This window comes from Trachurus japonicus, chromosome 23 (genome assembly GCF_045865225.1).
Source record: "Trachurus japonicus isolate A0001 chromosome 23, Traja_1.0".
Taxonomy (NCBI): domain Eukaryota; kingdom Metazoa; phylum Chordata; class Actinopteri; order Carangiformes; family Carangidae; genus Trachurus; species Trachurus japonicus.
In genome coordinates this window covers 18349308-18369283 of record NC_140929.1, presented here as the reverse complement: position 1 = coordinate 18369283, position 19976 = coordinate 18349308, and the positions used below count along the sequence as shown (strand labels likewise).

Sequence of the window (19976 nt, the reverse complement as noted above, 5' to 3'; positions counted from 1 at the left end):
TTCTTTAACTGTGACATGACATCTCAGTCGGTTAATGAAGCTTTGAAGTGACAAGAAACTATCTGCCCTAAATATCTTAAAGCAACAATTAACTTTCTAGGAATTTTTCATTTTTCTTTGTTTAAGTTAAAATGTGATTAATAATCTGATAGCACACTAAAATGTACATCAGAGATAGAAACTCATCATTATTCTGTTCTGAGAAAAGTCTAACCAATCATATCATTGGTCGAAATGAAATGATTGGATGAGCAACCTGAATGTACTTACACACATACTTACATATGTACACATGCCAGCTACACATCAAATGCTGCTTTGCGTTTATGAATGGACTCATACTGATTTTTAATACGTTCTTGTAACCTTCTATTTATTTTTACTACATGTTTTTTAATCGTGACTTTCTATTTTACATGTTTTTTTCTATATGGCCCTATATGTCTTCCGTGTATGTGCAGCATTCCCGCTCTATATCCAGGACAAATTTCTCCCATGGGAGACAAATAGAGAAATCTTTGGCTCTTTGACTTACGTAACCGCTAGTGCACTTCTCTGTAACACCTAGCAGGAAGAATGCTTTTTAAAAAAAAAAAACTTTATTAACACCAAGAATTCCAAACATTGGCAGGACACAAAGAGCAGAGGAGAGTCCAGAGCACAAGTCAACATAAGGAAGAAAGCTTCCAGGGAAAAACCTCCAGCAGCTCAGACAGAGAAATCAGTCAGCAAATGGGAAGACTGTTTTTGAAAAAGCCACCACCAAGACAGAACTTGATGCAGCAAGAGCCAATTATCTTGGGTTGGCATTGCTCTGCTTTCGAGTGATGGCAGCAACTGATGCAGCTTTGGAGTTCCTGCTGGACAGTGTTGTCACATGTCTGATGGGTGATTTTTGTCCACTCAGATAATACTTTATGGTGGCAGTGGTTATGAAACGTTCATGAACGCCAGATAACCTCCACATGCCCAACTCGAGCTGCATGTGATAATGAGCATCCAGTTGCTAATGGTTACTGGAGGTTCTGTGATAGAGTTTTCAACAGGCCTGACAATTAAAACATGACTCAGCCTGATATTGAAGTGCGGCCCGATGACGTCCGGGCTCTCGGCCCAAACCAGCACATCCGGTCTTGTTGGTTGGGTCAGACTTACACTTTATGATAAAACTCATCAGTGGCCCTGTTTAAGTTTTAAAACTCAGAGCTTGTGTTTGTCTGTGTTGGTTGTTTAGTAGGCTAGTCTGACCTGACGGAAGTGTGTTGCTGCGATTAGCCTCTGATTAGCCGGAATGAGCCACCTATCACCAAGTTATGAAATAATCATGTAACATTAGAACACATGAAGCAAATTGCGCTTGCGCTTTTGAAATCACTCCACCCAGCAGCTGTGTCTGGAATGTAGTTCCGGCTATGCATTTGCCTTGAAAAACAACTCCATCTCATAATGTTACATGATTATTTAATGGTGTGGTGAATGTGCAGGTCACAACTTGTCCACTAGAGCATTTTGGAGTTGTTTGATTGTGTATTTGCTGAGTTTGATGAGGGACAGGGGACCTGGCTGTACTGGCTGATCTCAAAACAACATGCTTCGATAATTAAAGGTACTGTAATGAACCTAATGCTATGACTATAGATAGAATAGAGAATAGAGAATACTTTATTCATCCCTAGCAGGGAAATTCAAGTTAGTCCAGTAGCTCACACAACAATGACAGAAAAGATGAACACAAAAAACATTTTAACAAGTGTTATATAAAACGATTGCAGCAGGAACAAATGATCTCTTAAATCTTTCAGTTCTGCAGGTCAGGGAGATGAGCCTTTTGCTTCGGCTGCTCCTCTGACCTGAGAGGGTTTTGTGTAGAGGGTGTTGGGGGTCACCCAGGATGGTCTTCAACTTACACCCCATCCTCCACTTAACCACAGCCTCTACCAGCTCCGCTCCCTCCCCCATCACAGAGCTATATTTTTTGATGAGCCTGTCTAGTCTGTTCCTGTCCCTGACCTTGATGTTGTTACCCCAGCAGACAATAGCAAAGAATGTAACACTTGCAATGACAGACTGATAAAACATACGCAGCATTACATTACATACATCAAAAGACCTGAGTCTTCTTAAAAAGAAGAGCCTGCTTTGTGTCTTTTTGTACACATAATTTGTGTGTACGGACCAGTCCAGCCTGTCATCAAGGTGTACTCCAAGGTACTTGTATGACTGAACCCTCTCAATGTCCACCCCATCCACAGTCACAGGCCGTAAGGATCTTTTGGACCTGCCAAAGTCAATAATCATTTCTTTGGTCTTTGATGTATTAAGCAACAAGTTGTTCTTGTTGCACCAGTCTGTGAACGCCCCCACCAGGTCCCTGTATTCATCTTCCTGTCCCTTCTTCACACATGCCACTATGGCCGTGTCGTCAGAGTACTTCTGAACATGGCAAGATTCAGATGTGGATGTGAAATCTGCAGTGAAAAGTGTGAAGAGGTAAGGTGAGAGCACAGTACCTTGTGGTACTCCTACACTGCTCACCACTGTGTCTGACATGCAATTCCCCAGCCTCACATACTGTGGCCACTCTGTAAGATAGTTATAGACCCACAAGATGATGGTTGGATCTACACCCATCTTCTCCAGCTTTCCTCTCAGAATACTAGGTTGAATTGTGTCAAAGGCACTGGAAAAGTCTAGAAACAGCAGTCTCACATATCGCCCAGGTTCATCCAGGTAAGAGTAAATCCGATGCAACATGTAGATGATTGCATCGTCCACCCCAATGTTCTCCCAGTATGCAAAATGCAAGGGGTCCACAGAATGCTGTACTTGAGGTCGAAGGTGGCGAAGTAGTAGTCTCTCCAGAGTCTTCATAATATGAGAAGTCAGGGCTACTGGTCTGTAGTCACTGATTCCTGCTGGCCTCGCCACTTTGGGAACCGGCACCAGGCACGAGGTCTTCCAGAGAAGAGGGATCCTACATGACTGCAGGCTCAGGTTGAAGATGGTACGGAGAGGCACAGCCAGCTGGGCAGCACAGTCCTTAAGGAGTCTAGCTGAAACACCATCAGGGCCAGCCGACTTGCCAGGACGCAGTCTCCTCAGTTCTGCCGACAGTTCCTCCCTGCCATATAGGGATTATGGCAATGGGTGAATTTGCCAAAATGGTGAACTATCCCTTTAAAGATGCTACACATAAACATTCATTACCATAAATGGTGAGAAAATGTGTGAAACATTAGAGGTGCCATATTTAATCCTCTTTCAGTATTTCGTGACAATTTTATCTGCTCACAACAACATTGAAACATATATTTAAAATTTTCTTTCAAAAGACAAATAATACAAACGTGTCCTGGATAAAAAGGTGAAAACCACAGAAACACACTGGTGTCAGACAGAGGGAGCACAGGAAACAAGTAGAAACTCCTATCATGCCTGAGCGGTGGTGAGACTCAGTAACCTTCAATCAATTGTTGAACTGCTTTTCTTTTCTCCCCTGTCAAACACCCCTTTTGACACAACCCCAATTATTCCTGTAGCAACTTGTGCGGTACAGTCGTGGGCGATTTCCACAGAACCCACATCATCCTGACTTTGATGTTGTAAACATCTACGTAGTATTTGTCACCCAGGTGATGTGCTCTGTGCTTGTCTGTTGTTTCTGAGTTTGGACATGTTTAATTCACCTGCATTTTTCATAACATCATCAACCTTAGCCAAGTTGCTCTGTTAATTCTCACTGCAGCTGATCAACCGCAAAAAATATTTACGTTATTGAACTTTTGCTTGAGCCTGTACATTTTTATTAAACCTGTGACGGTGCATTCACACCTGTAGGACCAGGCGTAACTGACATCCTGGCCTCCTGCTTCAGGAGAATCTCAACGCTGATAGGCTGCCGCAACACAGCATCACACAAATATTTCGCAGGAGTTGAAAATGTGTGTGTATTTGCATCTTTGCATTAACTTTGTATGTGATCTTGTCAAAAAAATTGCCTGGTGTCTGGTGTGAACATACCATTATGCTGTGTCTCAATTCGAATACTTCCATATTTATACTAACTATTTTGAGTTTTGAGTACCAAGTACTGACAAGGATGGGAAAATGGAGTGTAACACTGTTAGGTGCACTCATACAGTACCGGTCAAAAAGTTGAGTGTGGAACAATGGATACTTCCCACCCTCAATGATCGCCGTCTTGGGTATTGGAATACAACATATAAATCAACGTACCAGTAGGCCAGTGCTCTCCACCAGTAAGAGCAGCCGGCTGACACAGCAGCAGTGTAATCTCCACATTGCAGAAGCAAAAAAGGTTAGGGTTAGTTTATCAGTTTACTTATTACACTCTGTCGTTGTGCTCTCTGGTTGGAAACTGAGTTAAGCTAAGCCAATGAGCTTCCTGATGAACTCCTGGGATGTTAGTTAAAACCCCAAAATAGTTGCATGTCATCACTTCCTGTTCCCTGTTTCTCAAGTCTCTGGTTCTTTCAATGTGTTTTGTTGAGATGACTAAAAAATGTATTCTACAACATAAAAGACATCAGTAAATAGTCCAGTCCTGATTCTTTAAGCTGCAAACAAGTGTCTAAAACAATGTCTACAGAGGCTGTGGGGGGGTGAACAGGAAAACTGATCTAGCGACCGGTCCACCTTCACAGCCTCACTGTGTTTATACTAATGCTGTCACTACTGTCACTAGTTTCAGTGGAAGAGCTCAGAGCTGACATTTAAGTTTAGTGGTGGTGATGCTGAAGTCATTGGACTGTGATGTAGTTGGTTTAGAGCCAACATTAGTTTTTTAGTTGTTGTTTTCTTTCTGCTGATTGTATTAAGGCTTCAAACATTATCAACTGGTTCATCATTGGAGATGATCCTGCTGAACTAAACCTGGCATGATGTATTTGTGTCTGGGCTAATTCTGGGCCAGAAAAAAAAATCATGTGACCCAATTTACCACGTATGGATTTTATATGAATCATTTGTTTAAGGGCTCGTAAAAGAGACATTAGTTTCCTGTGTGTTTCTCCTTTAACCTCCTCTTCATCCTTTTACTTTCTCAACTTCAGTTTGTCCTTCCTCCTCTCTCTCCCAACATCCTCCCTCTTCCTCCACTTTCAGCTCCTCCCCTGTTTCACCTCCTGTCACACTTCCCTGTACACTCCTCCCTCCTCCTCACTCTTTCTCCTCTCCCTTTTCCTCCATGTGTCCTTCCTCATTTCTCTTTCTGCCCTCCCTCACCTACTTTTTCACATTCTCTCACTTCATTACTTCTCCTGCTTCAGTCTCTCTCTCCCCAGAGAGCGGGATGAATAATGCAGTGTTCTGCTCTGATAATCATCATCCTCATCATCAGCAGCAGCAGCAGCAGCAGTGTTGGTCTTTCCTCTGATACTTTCTTTCAACATGTCTTTATTTCTCTCTTTTAGACCTCACTGGTATGAAAAAACAACCCAGACAAAGGCAACTGTACAGCAGCAACTACAGTTTCTTTATAACATTGTTTTCCATTCTGAATTTAAGGTTACGTCAATGATGGTGTATGATGAGCATGTGATTTCTGGCCCAGCATAAGCCTGGGTCCTTGGCCTTTGTCTGGCCCATAGTTCCTATAATCTGGGCAAAGTGACTGTTATCCTCTGGCATTGACTGACAGGGTTGGTCAAGCTGTATCAAGATCAGGTACGTATGTGTCAGATTTATTTTCCTAAATGAGTCTATACAGTTAAGTTAAGTGTTTAGTTTAGTTTAGTTTATACAGTTACGTTAAGTGTTTAGTTTAGTTTAGTTTAGTTTAGTTTAGTTTAGTTTAGTTTAGTTTAGTTTAGTTTAGTTTAGTTTAGTTTAGTTTAGTTTAGTTTAGTTTAGTTTAGTTTAGTTTAGTTTAGTTCAGTTCAGTTCAGTTCAGTTCAGTTCAGTTCAGTTCAGTTCAGTTCAGTTCAGTTCAGTTCAGTTCAGTTCAGTTGAACTTTATTGTCCAAAGTGGTAATTTGTCTTTGGCTTCCACACATAAACACAGGTACAAACTGATACACAGTCAAAATGCATATGTATATGTATGCGTAAATATACTGTACTTTACAGTGGAAAGTAGTAGTTGTTGTGCTAATTAGGATTCTCCAACACTCCTACTTCACTACTGAAATCTAGACACACATGGACAGATACATTGGAGCACATTGCACACACACAATCTCACAGACTAAACACACACTTTATTCACAACAGTTCCTCAAGACGACAGAGAGTGTGTATATTAGAGTGTGTATGTGTTTATGTTCAGGAGCATGTATGGAAGCTTCCACTCTGTGAAAGTAACACACTCATTTACACACACACACCAAACCCAAAATCTTCACTTTCTTCATCTACTGCTCTCCTCCTTCTTTTCAATCTCTCCCTCGCTGCCTCTCTTTCTATGCACTGGAGAATGGCATGCCACACACAGACCCACTGGGCCATCCATTACGGCCTGTTGATATTTTCAGCAGGAACAGTGTTTGCTGTTGGTGGCTCGGTGATTGTTCACTGATGCTTATCACAGTGCAAACAAAGACACAAGTGTGCAGAGCGGCGGTCGCGTGTGTGGAATTTACAGAGCAAATAAATCTGATCCAGTTCATGTCCTGTAAGAAGATGAGTGATCCCGTCAGAGGAGGTTTCACATATCTACACTGAGGAGTTCGGTCAAGTCACGACAGGTCACATTCATTTATGACTCAGGGAGTTTAAACAAACATAAGGACAGACCAAACAAAAACAACAGCAGGGAGGGAACACAACATCCTCTAGTTACAACTGCTGCCTTGGAAAAAAAACTATTTTGGTGTATATAATGTTTTTCCAGTAATAATGTGAGTGACTAAATTTTTATATGAATGTTAACAACAGATACATTCTAAATTCACAAAATAAGTGTCACTTTGTCCCTGATGTTTTGCATGAACTGTGTTTTTCCTTTAAAACAAGTTCCTTGAAGAAATGTTTGGAAATCACAATGATCTGACTTCAGGACCTTGGACAGCAACTGGCAAGCAAGTGCCACAGATCTGCTGTGTCTCTCACACTATGGTTTTCTTCATGACCTTGATATTTGATTATAACTATATTACTTTTCTTGTTTTCAATTAGTCATGAAAGGTAAGGCATGGGCAAGTTTATTTGTACAACCCATTTTTACAAACAGTTTGTCTCAAAGTTGCTTTATGCAGCATTGTAACAACATCCTCTGCCCTTACCCTCACATCAAGAAAACCCTTAACGAGGAGGGGAGGAGAGAGTAGAGTAGAGTAGAGTAGAGTAGAGAGAAGAGTACAGAGGAGAGGAGAGGAGAGGAGAGGAGAGGAGAGGAGAGAGAAGAGTACAGAGGAGAGTAGAGGAGAGTAGAGGAGAGGAGAGAGAAGAGTACAGAGGAGAGGAGAGGAGAGGAGAGGAGAGGAGAGTACAGAGGAGAGGAGAGTAGAGTAGAGGAGAAAGGGGGAGGAGATGTAACCATATGTGTCCCCCAGCAGTCTAAGCCTATAGCAGCGTAGCTATAAAATGGTTCAGAGCTACCTGAACCAGCCCTAACTAAAAGCTCTGTAATAAAGGAAGGTCTTAAGCCTGGACTTAAATGTAGAGAGAGTGTCTGCCTCTCTGACCCATGGAGAGAGCTGGTTCCACAGTAAAGGAGCCTGGTAACTCCCAGTATGTTGTTACAGATACTGGGAGTGTTACTAACAGACCTACATTCTGGAGCCAAGTGTTGTCTAGGGCAACACAATGAGGTCTTTAAGATAAGATGGAGGTATCATTAATAAATGAACAAAAAAAGGGCTCGCACACATCCAGAAATGCAGCCAGGTGCTGAGTCCAGGGAGACGATTATCAAAAACAAGAAAGGACTCGCAACACTGTATGAGCCCCCCAAAGTACAAAAATTTATTAGAGGACTATAAAAAGGACGTTTCGAGCAGTGCGCTCTTCGTCAGGTCAAAAAATGACCTGACGAAGAGCGCACTGCTCGAAACGTTGTCCTTTCCTCTAATCGAAACGTTGTCCTTTTTATAGTCCTCTAATAAATTTTTGTACTTTGGGGAGCCCATACAGTGTTGCGAGTCCTTTCTTGTTTTTGGTATCATTAATAAACCAATACATGTCAGGAAACAAATTTTCATAATCAGAGCAGATTTTTGATCTACTGTTTTAACCAAAATCATTCTCCAAGTTAATTTATCATGGTGTTCATCTCTCCTGAAACTCCTGGTTTCAGTGCATGCAGCGTCATATCATTCTTTATAATCATTGTAGGAGTCATCAAACTTGGACACCAACCTGTTGTTCCAAAAGCTCCAGAGAGAAGCTGAGAGGAGATGTAAAACAACACTGAGATGATTTGGGATCTTAAAACCACAAATATATAGTTTTATGGATTAATTTATTTTATTTAGCAAATGCAACGTCTTTCAGCCAAGCAGTTGCCTCCTGGTCTGCTGTGTGGAGGGTGACCAGTCCTCCTCTCAGTCGTTGGAGAGGGCAGGCTTCAATGATGTGTTCCATTGTCTGCTCCTCTCCACAAGCACACAGTGGGCTAGGGCTGCTGCCCCGTCTGTGAAGGCTGGCCAAGCACGGGCCATGTCCAGTCCTGAACCTGTTGAGGGTTGACTACTGTCTCCTTGGGAGGTGTTGAGTAGGGTCTAACATGGTGTTTATTGGGGACCTCCTTGGAAGCCCACTTCTTTTTCCAGGCTGATTGGGTGGTGAGGTCAGCTGGTGGGGTGTTCTTCCAGATAGGGCATCTGGATGGGAGTCGAGCAATGGGTGGGTTGAAGATGTCCAAATGGATTGGTAGGTGGGGGGAGTTTTCAACCTTTTGAAGCATCTTTTGAGTGGATGCTACTCGCCAGATGTGTGGAGGTGCAATGTTTGATAGAACAGGGGAGTGGTGTTGAGCGTATTGTTCCAGTAATGATTCGCATGGTTGTGTTAAGCTGGGTGTCCACGTGGAGTGTGTGGGATGACCTGGACCATACAGGGGCACAATATTCTGCTGCTGCTGAGTATGCAAGGGCCAGTGTGGAGGTTGAAGCGCCCCATTTTGCACCAGCGAGCTTGCTGAGTAAGTTGTTCCTGGACTTAACCTTGGCCTTTTAAATGATCCTTGAAGGAAAGGGTCCTGTCAAGGGTCACTCCAAGGTAGATTGGATATGGGACTTGCTTGAGTGGGAGCCCGCTCAGGTGGATGTTAAGTTCTCTGGCAGCTTTTGCTTTGTGGAGATGGAATGCACTGGAAACTGTTTTTGCTGGGCTTGGTTTTAACCGCCAAGTTTTGCAGTACTGGTCCAGTTTGGTAAGGTCTTCAGTGGATTAATACTTCAAATAAAACAAATCTGGCTCCACCACAATAAACAGAGAAAGAAAAAATAGGCCAAGCATGTTTAAGTTGTGTGTCTGCCAGGTGATACTTAAATGTGCATTAAATGATTTGTCAGCCACTTAGGAACAGCAGCAACTGTTAACATTACAGCAAACAGATACATACGTTTCTGTTCAGTCATCTTGTTCGTCATCAACACCACAAAAAGTATCTGACTCTCTAGCTGTTTGCTCCCTCTGCATCAGCACCTCTCCCATCCTCTTTGTCTTTCCTCTCCTCCTGCCCCCCCTCCCTCTCTCAGCTTCTTTCTTGTCCTCTAACTCTTCATCCATCTCCCCCTTGTCCCTTGTTCCTTACATATTTGATGAGTTTTCTGCAGTCCGGAGTAATTATTACTTGGTTGTCACATCACATGGGGAGCCTGAGGGAGGGCAGGAGATGTGTGTTGCCTTTGTGTTGATTAAAAATTGATCACATCCTTTACAGTGATGATGCTAAACGAAAGGCTGGTATTACAGGACCTCTTATGACGTATGACTAATGCTTAGTCATAGCGGTGAAGAAGCAGTGTGCGCTGCATTTCTCGTTTTGTAGAGTGAAAAGTGAAAACAACATACAGTACAGTGTTTGTGTTACTGGTGTCTGTGTATACTGTGTCCATTAGTCTTACCATACTGCACCATGTTGTAAGGATTTTGTTTTAGACAGTGTATTTTAGTATTTATACAGTGTGGGTTTATCACATAGGCCTATCGTATTTACTATTTAGAAAATGTATTTGTCTGTTACTTGAGTCATTTTAGTGATGATTTTTACCCTAAACTACTTCGGGGGAACTACCACCTACCTACCTAATACTGAACTACCTAAAACTGACCTATCAACTACTATCCCTACCTACCTTTTAATGGAACATCCAATGGACTAAACTACCAACCTATACCTACATACTTACCCACCAACCTATAGCCTACCTACCTACCTACCTAGCTAGCTACCTACCTACCTATACCATGCCTAACTACCTACCTATGTACCAACCCATACCTATCTATCTATCTATCTATCTATCTATCTATCTATCTATCTATCTATCTATCTATCTATCTATCTATCTATCTATCTATCTATCTATCTATCTATCTATCTATCTATCTATCTATCTATCTATCTATCTATCTATCTATCTATCTATCTATCTATCTATCTATGACAGTTGACAGTCCTGTCACTATGCTTCCAATTCATCATGTGTCCTGGCTACTCGGCCACAGGGATATCCCTTTGGTCAAATGGTCAGCGCGCATGACTATTACCCGGGAGACTAGGGTTCAAACCCTGCCTGGGCCTTCCTTCGTCCTAGCCTCGTAAACCAGCCTCTCGCGGAAATGCATTTCATTTCATTCCGAGGGAGAGTCTGGCCTCATCCCCCCTCTAAGCGTTTGGGGTGGGCGGGAGCTGGGCGGGAGTAGTAGCAAAGACGGTTTAATATCTTTGGTAGTAGCGTTGATAGACAACCCCATTCAGCCAATCAGCAAGTTGGTGTAGTGACGGGGCTTTGCACCAGTCGGTCTGTGATTGGCCAACGTGCTGTGTCAGTCTCAGCGGGCGACGCTGATTGGCTCGGCCTTCTGAGGGTTTCAGTCCAAACGCTTAGAATGGGGATGAGGCCAGACTCTCCCTCGGAATGAAATGAAATGCACTTCCGCGAGAGGCTGGTTTACGAGGCTACCTTCGTCCTGCCACATACTAGCTATCTATCCACCTAACTATTTTTTATAATAAAACTATTGAAACAATTTGGATCTGTCCTCAGTTCAGTTAGATGTTTAGACTTTTGACTGGATCATTGCAGCACTTCTGAATATTGACACCTGTGGGTCAGTGGACTGGTGTGAACCCATTTACAGGACTGTGTTAACACTGTGGGTTTATATTTGTGTCTTCATGTCTGTGCTGGTAGACCTCAGATACAAAGGTTGAGTGTAACTCCATAGCGCCGCTAGTTGTCAAAACTTCAAAGGGTCTCCGACATTTTTAGAATTTGCCTGTGGTTTTCCTTGGTTTTGCCTCTTAAGCGGAGCCTCTGTTGTTGAACTATGGAGCCCATTATCATAAAAAGTATAAACCTGTGCAGAGCTATGACTATGACTATGGCAACTTGTGCCTTCCAGCCATTTAACCTTTCACCTTTTGAGTTTAATATCCATCCTCCCACCTGCCTAGGTCAGGTCAGGTCTTGCCTGTGTGTGCTGTCCAGTGAGAAAACATTCATATTTCTTCCAGATGTGCTGTTGAAATTGACCAGAGATGGCGAGGGAAGACCAGATGTGCAGCTAACAGATGCAGCCAAGTCTGTTGTGAAATTGGCTCAGACACAGAAACGGAAGAAGAGTTGTCAGAACGGACACAAGCTGAAACAAACACACCTAAACAGAAATAAACTAATCAGAACTAATTACAACACATGTTATTAAAACTGTCTGACATCATAAGGATTTACTGAAGAATCAACTACTGTGTGAAAGTGATATCAGGTGAACAGAGCTTCTGGTACACAACAAACTGATGCACAGTTTATTAAGTTACTGAAGCAGCTCATTATATTCTAACAACATAAAGGTTTTTTGCCATCAAAAATGAGACATACTGTATGACAGAACTAGAGACAACATGCACAACTCAACCTACCATCCTGACAAATACACGTCTGTCTGTCATTATCTGTAAAACCAACACCCATGTCTTCAAAGAGAAATCCACATTAGTGTTGTTCTATCACTCACCTTTAATGTTGAGCTTTTAATGAAGGTTTAATGTGTAAAATGATGCTTATTTCACCTGTTCATCCCTGTGTTCCTAATTATTATTTATATGTGCATTTATTATTATGATATTTACTTGTAAACTAAAGCAGCATGACAAAGGCAGGATCAGAGAATAAGGTTTAGTGCCACCTGGGTTTTCACTTACAACATAGTAGCTTGGTAGTAAAAGGCAAAGTAATGCAATAGTCACGCTCCTTATATTCACACACGTCAGCGCTGCTGAGTGTGTATGTGAGGATAGATATGACTATCTTTAATAAAAAATATTGACATAAATTGACAATATCAGTATAAATACTTTATGGACATAAATTGATGTGACTTGAAATGTTTGTCAGTACAGGTTGCCATTAGTTAAATTGATTACACTAAAGAAGTTACTCACCAGTGTAGAGGAAAAGGTATGACAATTTTTTACTCACCAACAGCTGTCTCCATAGATGGAGAATCCCACCAAGATTGACTCGTGTTCTCAGGATCATGACTAAATAAACCAGCTATGTTGGAGCTGGTTGGAGATGGTGTGAACTGTGGTGTTCTGTGGTAAGACTCCCATTGTGAGTGTGGTTTTGTACTCGTCAGCTCCCCGACAAAGATATTACAGGTTTATCAACATTTGTCCATGGAGTCCCTGGTATGGTGGCCTAGAGGGCTCAACTCACTGTAGCTTTACAACACACATGGAAACAGACAAACAGACGTCTGTGCAAGTAGCACAGACTTCAAAAGCAAAGTGTTTCACAAAAAGTCCTGACCCAGGCCGGGACACACTGGTTCAATATCTTCAACTTCAAAAGTCACAAAACACTGAACAAGTGAATCACTCAGTGCAGGGCGAATGAATTTCAAGAGTCTTTAATGAGGTAATTGAACATTTTTGTGGTGAACACACCTCACACACAGATTACTAATCAAAATAGAACATTTTCACAAGTTATAAAACACATCCGGACTTAAGTCCTTGAACATCTCACATCATCAATGTTTCTTTTCAGGAATGTTATAATGAGTTTTAGCGTGTCTGTGTGTAATACAGTTTTCTTTTTACTCCAATGATATCCTATGCACACGACAGAGAGCTCATTGTGGTGTTTTAATAAGTTTAGAAATAAATGACTTTGAGTCAATGTTCAAATTTCCAATTAAATGTAAAACCCTCTGATTTAAACCTTGTTATGTTTCTCTTACTGTAAAATCTTGAATATAAGTCGGTGATGGTTTAAATTAATTCATGTGTAAACTCTGCTTTATGTTTGAGATTCCTGCAAAATTGGTCTCAAATAGAGTGACAGACTATAAATGACTTCTCAGGTTACACTACACCTGAGACTTTGATCGTTTCAAGCAGCAAAACAATTCAAGAACATCCAGTGTTTTCATGAAAGATTTAAAGAATTCCATAGAAGTAGGCTTCAATTTTTCAGGATTTGGGCCAAATTATCTGTTTGCACATTTCAAAAAGTTATATTATAGAAAGAGCTGAGATTGTTGTGAAAACTGTGATATAACACACTTGGTTAACAGGTAAGAGACAGTGTGGAAATTGAGAAAATATCCTGACACCTGAGGGTTTTATTCTAACAGGCCCAGTTTGACTTAAATGTTCAGTCTACAAAAAGACGATAGAGGTAAAGGTTGCATTTGTTCCGCACGCACACGCACACACGCGCTCCTAATTCGGTGTCCTAATTCATGTCAGCAGGCTTGCTCCGCTGACAGCCAGTGGCAGCATGCATGCAGGTCTTTGCAGTAACATGCGCCAAGAGCCATCTGTCCTGTAACAGAAAGAGCCGCGTAGATTATGTTGTCCAGAGAGGGAGAGGGAGAGGGAGGGAGGAAGGGAGAGAGAGAGAGACAGAGAGAGAGAGAGAGAGAGAGAGAGAGAGCATTACGCACACTCTGATCCTCTCCACACAGAACCAGTGTGGCGCACAGGCAGGCGGCAGCCCTCAGAAAGTGGGAAGTTTTCGCCATTCTGTCTAAAAATTAATCACCTTCATGTCGACTCTGTTGGATACTAACCCGCCGATGCTATGGTTACCTTTATTACGGTAGGAACGACTTCATTTCTCTTTATTTGCTGCTTCATTAAGCTTTTTCCCCCCTCGCTGACAAACTCGGCTCTTGGAGGCAGTGACACAGAGAAAGTGTTACATATTCAAGATGATAAAAACTCACAAAGTTGTGCACGAACGCGCTGGAGTCACCGTTTGCAGGAAGAGTTTGGGGGAGAGAAAAAAAAGTTGTGGAAACTGGATTTGGCACCACAGTCCGGGTCTGTGTTGTGGCTTTTTTTATGCGCAGCAGATAAGGCTACATGTTTGATTTTCGCGTAGAGTTGCGTGATGTGCTCAGGGACTTACTTCTTCCTGTAAGCTCGAGCTTTGGCAAGTTAACCGCAGCCACGGTGAGAGAAGCGACGCGCCGCGCGCCAGCGCGGAGAAACTCGCTTCTCCTGCCCGCCTCCGTGTGTGTGTGCGTGTGTGTGTGTGTGTGTGTCTGTACACAGGTAGACAAAAGGGCTGGGTCTTTCCACGGCCCGCTCATGCACACAAACATTAAGAGACTCCTGCTGTTTTCTGTTGCGCTCGCGGGAAGCCCTGCTCCGTCCAAGGGCGTGCGCTCCCTGTTGGAGGGAGCGGAACTGGCTCGGTGCGCACGGGAAACCCCTCAGATGTAGTTGGGCCAGCTAAATGTGCCCCGGCTCGCGGCGAGAGGTGGATGAAAGAGGATCTGTTACACTTGACTCCCAGCGCAAAAGGCGATATCAGTGTCTTCTTCTCCCGCCCGTGCATTCTTTGCCCCGTGTTCTTGTTTGTTTATGTGCATGCAGACTGGAGCTGGTGCGCAGGAGCTGGAGCTCCAGAGCTCCTGTTGGGAAACTTATGGAAAATACAAATCATAGTGAATTAAATGAGAGGACAAGATTGTGTGAATGGAATGAAGAGTTTTAAGGTTATTTGGTCGTGTTTTTCTTTTGTTTGTTTGTTTTTACTTCGAGTTGGAGTTAATTTATGTCTCTGCGTTTGTGTTGATCCATTCTGTCCCTTGTTTTCCTGTAAGTAGAGAACATCAGTCCGACAACATGCACATGTCCAGCCTGGTGAAATAACGTGGAAGTGCAGCCGGGTCCGTGTGACACGGCTTGTGGTCCGGGCAGCTTTGCGTAATGGCGCACATCAGTGGGCGTCTTGAGCCTTCGGTGGATGCTTTCCTGCTGCTGTGGGAGTCCGCTTAATGTGCGTGCGTGGTGCGCGCCGAGGCCGCTGAAACAGCTGTTGCAGCTGCGGATTTGACGCAGAGCCTCTCCGGCACACAGCAGGACAAGTAGGAAACTAGGACGCGGGCGAAGGAGGCTAGAGGGACGGAAGGGTCGAGTTCCATTCCGTTAACCCCGCGTTTTATGGGCTCTCTGGACAACCTGAGAGAGGCTCGCCGCTCCAGCTGTGGGCTGTTGCGTGCATGCCGAGCTCTGAGTGCAGAGCAGCTGCATTGACTCAGTTTAACAAGGCTCATTTAGAGTTTTACTGCAGGAGAAAGGACAAAGGAAGGAGCGAGGAGTGTCAACAGATTAGAGGCTGGACTCACAGGGAGAACACTGAGATGAGCCTGAAGAGGAGCAGACTCCGCTCCCAGGTGGTTTCACTAACTGACAGCTATTCCCTCTCTGTCCTGCATTCCAACCATTTTGGGGCCTTCACCCTCCCCTCCTCCATCAGCTCTACTCCTCATCTTCCTCTACCTGTTCTGTTTGTTCAGCCCCAGGTTTGTGCTGGCAAATAAACAGCATCAAGGTTTGGAAGCAGTTTAGATCTGAGGTTGCTGGTTTAAATCCTAAAACAAACTGAGCAGACCAGTCAGGAAAGTAAGATTGAGGAGAAAGGTCAAGAGGTGCAGACTTATGTCAGATGACATGTGTTTTTTTTTAAATTCCCTGTGGTTTTAAAGGTGTACAGAAAAGAAAATTGAATTTGAGCCCACTCTGGGTCATAAAATTAGTAGTAAATCCGTGATGAAAGTGTGTATTTTAGTGTAGTTTTTTTTTTTCGTATTGGATAATGCAGGCGCACGGATTATACGTCAGCCTGTACACGATTCACTAGCCACTGATATTGGATCCGTAATCCGTCATTCAAACGTCTGAGACACGCACACACACACGGAGCTCGGGCTCGCCCCAAACTTTGAATATCCCGCCCGCTCGATAACGACCAATCAAATTCATTTTCCTTACTCGGGTAAACTCGTGTTGCAGCTCGTGACAACTCGGCGCGACAAACGGGACAAACGGCCATTTCTGTACACCTTTAAACCACGACAGTTTCTGCTGTTGCACATTTCACTGAAGAAGATAGTCGTGGTTGTGTTTTGAAGCTCGTACAGTAAATGTAAATGTGAAGTGGGGGTTGCGAGTAACCACATTCAAATGGCTGAAAACAAAAACAACCAGGCCTGTGTTCTATGTGTTGTTTAATTGTGTTCTGGCATTAACCCAAATGTTTCCATCAATTCTTAAACCAGAGAAATAGTGACTGTCAATGACGTTTTATCCTCTCGTGTGTCAGTGTGTTTGACAGAAGCTAAGCATTGATTTTAGTACAGTTTAAGTCAAGATTTTAAGATTAACTTTTCATACTTGTTTTTTTTTTGTTTTTTTTAAGACACCCTGCATTATTGTACAGTGTTGGCCAAACACTGATTTTTCAAGTGCTACCAGTATGTTTTTAATGTTTTTAAGACGTAATCACCCAGTGTGTCTGGTACTGACTGATCATGAAAAGTAAAAAAAAATCTAATGGGGATATCCAAACATAACGACAAAACAAAACAACAGAACAGCCTCACAACAAGGATATGATTTTACAGATAGTAAGATAGATCAAATATATAGATAAAAACATTGTTGCCGTCATGTGCAAATTGAATTACTACTGTATAAGACACATTTCTATCATTTCGATGTTAGCAGAAGAATCTCAGTCAAAGTCATACCCACAAACTGCAGTACTGAGTAAACATGAGGACACTGTGGACATTACAGTGTTTCCGCATTAATCTCACCTAATGACATGGGACATGACATCAGTCTGGGGTTCATTTTGGAGATGGCCACTCGGAGATCATCATCAAATCTGTCTAAATTTGAGGAGGAAAATGTATTTGCATGGTTTTATTTAAAATTTAAAAACAACTTTTCATCTTTTTTACAATTATGGCTAAAATGAGGTGTTTTTATTTTATTGTTTATTTGCTCCTCGCATCTCGTGACCCCCACTTTTGGAACCCCTGATGTGGTTGACGAGATTGAACTTGTGTTGTTGGTCAGTGATGATGTGTCAGTGCATCTGGATCACTGGTGTTATCACGTGTACGGTGTTCATCTTAGCTCTTGACACCCCCACAGGGACGGGACTGAAAATTCTGCTGTCCTCTCACCAACTCCACACATGTTCCTTCAAATCTCCTCTCCTCTGTGTTTTTCCATGCGATTCCGTTTACAGCAGACGTTTCCAATTTTCCACACGTTGTACAATTCAAATTTCACAAAAGTAGTGGATTTGCTTTGACCCCATCACAGACCCTGAGGCAGTCAGGGAGATCTCACTGCTGTTAGAGAAGTGGCTGTGTGCTGGAGACTCAGACCTAAGACCCTCATATAACAAGAGCAGATGAGGTCTCAAGCTATTAAGTACTGAACATATTGACTAGATTTTGGTTTAGGCTTCTGATAAATACACAAATGTAGAATTTTACCTCATGAAAGTGCCTCCTGATTTTCCCAGCAGGTTCAGTGCAGAATATTAAGACTGACTAATACACTAATGATTAAAGTTTATTATGCTTAAATGGTGCATATTCCCAAGTTAATCCATTGTGCTACACACTGACACTGTTGATTCCATTACTAGTTGCATTGATCTCAATGGGGACTTGAACCTGTCAGGGTCCATCCACACCACAGAACCAGTACACACAGGTCAGCTGGAACCAAACAACAAGCCAACAAGTCTACAAGCCAAGAGTATAGGAGATGTGTAATTCATTGCAGGTGATTTGTTATAGAGTCCAATATTTCAGCATCAGTGCAAATCAATGGAGTTTTTTTTGTTGCATCTGCGTTTGATTTACATTCTAAATCCTGCACTTAAATGTCACCAGGTCAAACTTTTATTGTAGACCACTGTGGTTCTCAAACCTTTTTAGATCAAGGACCCCTAAACTGACACAAATTAGACCACGGACCCCTCATTGGACAACATTTTGAAACAAACACCAGAAATAAGACTGAATATTGTTACTTTTTTTAGTCAATGTATGTTCAAATTACTGCCAATGGCATGAACTTTTGGAATTCATTAATTCATTCAATTCATTTGGGAAAAAAATGTCATATTTATTGAAAAAAAAAAAGTTAAATTAAATTTTGACAAAAAGTTGGTGACCCCCTTTAACCCTCACAACGACCCTTGGGGGTCCCCGGACCCCACTTTGAGAACCACTGTATACAATATATAGTTCTGAAAGTTCTTTCCGCATTGCGGATTTTAAATTCCTTGCATCTGTAGCCTGCTCACCTGCAGAAGCACCAACATGTAGTAGTAGGAGTCCCTGCCATCACTCTGCAGCTTTTAAAGCCACTTCATGTTACTTTCAGGTCGGTTAGCATTTTGTCGTTAAAGTCAAGTGTCTCAAGTGCGTCTCTAATAGACCTGTGATGATTGCAGTGTCTGTCGTCCTGCTGGGGTCAAGCATCTGAACCGTGCTGAGGCTTCTGTTGCAAACCGAGCTGTTGAACGTGAGCTTGCAGGATAAAAAGACTCAATGAGCTTTCCAGATCTGTTGTGAGGTGACGAGGAGGGCCGGGGGTTTGGAGAGCCTGTGTTTGGATCAAGTCTTGTGTTTTCGACGCCGGCCTTGTTCTTCATTCTATATGGCTGCAGATCCAGAGCTCTGCCTGCTCCGAGATGGTTTACACATTCAGCCAAATGTTTATACGCTGCACATTCTTATGGCTAGTTAGAGAAAAACATACTGTGAGGATGTGGAGGAGGCACAGGCAGCCCTTTCTCTGTTTCGGAGCAGAGGCATGCAGAGCAGACACTCATAGACGTGTCAGGACATTCATTTAGGAGTTTCATCCCTTTCACATTTGACCCCGACTCTTTCCGTGATGTAAACGATGCTAAATCTAAACTCCTCAGCTAAACTCTCCCTCTTTGTCTGCTCCGTTGTCTTTCCCAGAGAGGCAGATAGAGATCATGTGGTCTCAAGGTGAGGCCCGACCTTCCCAGCAGCTCAGTCATATGACGGCCCAGTTCTCCTCTCTTTGTCCACTCTGACCCAGTAATCTGCCTCTCCGTCGCAACGATTTTCTTTATCTCCCTCACATCCACTGTCTGAATCTTAATGTACATCCCCGTTTCCTCTGAGCGCCCTCTGTTTCCACATTAAAAGGTAGACTCAGTGACCTCCTGATAACACAGCTGCTCACTGATCAAGCCCACCGGGTCACATTCCCGCACAGACACACACACACTCAGTGGATTTAGTCGTCTGTTGGAAACTCGAGTTGTGTTTTATCTGTGTCAACTTTTCATTGTGCCATTTTTGAGCCTTTGCTTCTGAAAAGTCAACTGAGTTTTAAATGATTCATCAGCTCCTGAAGTACAAGACATGTCTCAACCCAAACGTGAAAACTGAAAAATTCATCATCATAATTCAGTTTAGAGGATGTGACTCTGTGGTGAATCTCTTGTTCAAATGTGACGTAGGTGGACTGTGTTGAAGCT

General features: G+C 42.8%; 1 protein-coding gene across 1 annotated transcript in view; it reads left to right on the top strand.

The window, feature by feature from the left end:
- The first annotated feature begins 14033 nt into the window (after positions 1 to 14033).
- The window catches only part of ntf3 (neurotrophin 3), a 48349-nt gene continuing 42406 nt past the window's right edge, over positions 14034 to 19976 (top strand). Inside the window, exon 1 of the mRNA XM_085769863.1 lies at positions 14034 to 14237. Within this exon, the coding sequence (XP_085625989.1) occupies positions 14220 to 14237 (18 nt within the window). The 5' untranslated portion in view covers positions 14034 to 14219. The remainder of the gene's footprint in view (positions 14238 to 19976) is intronic.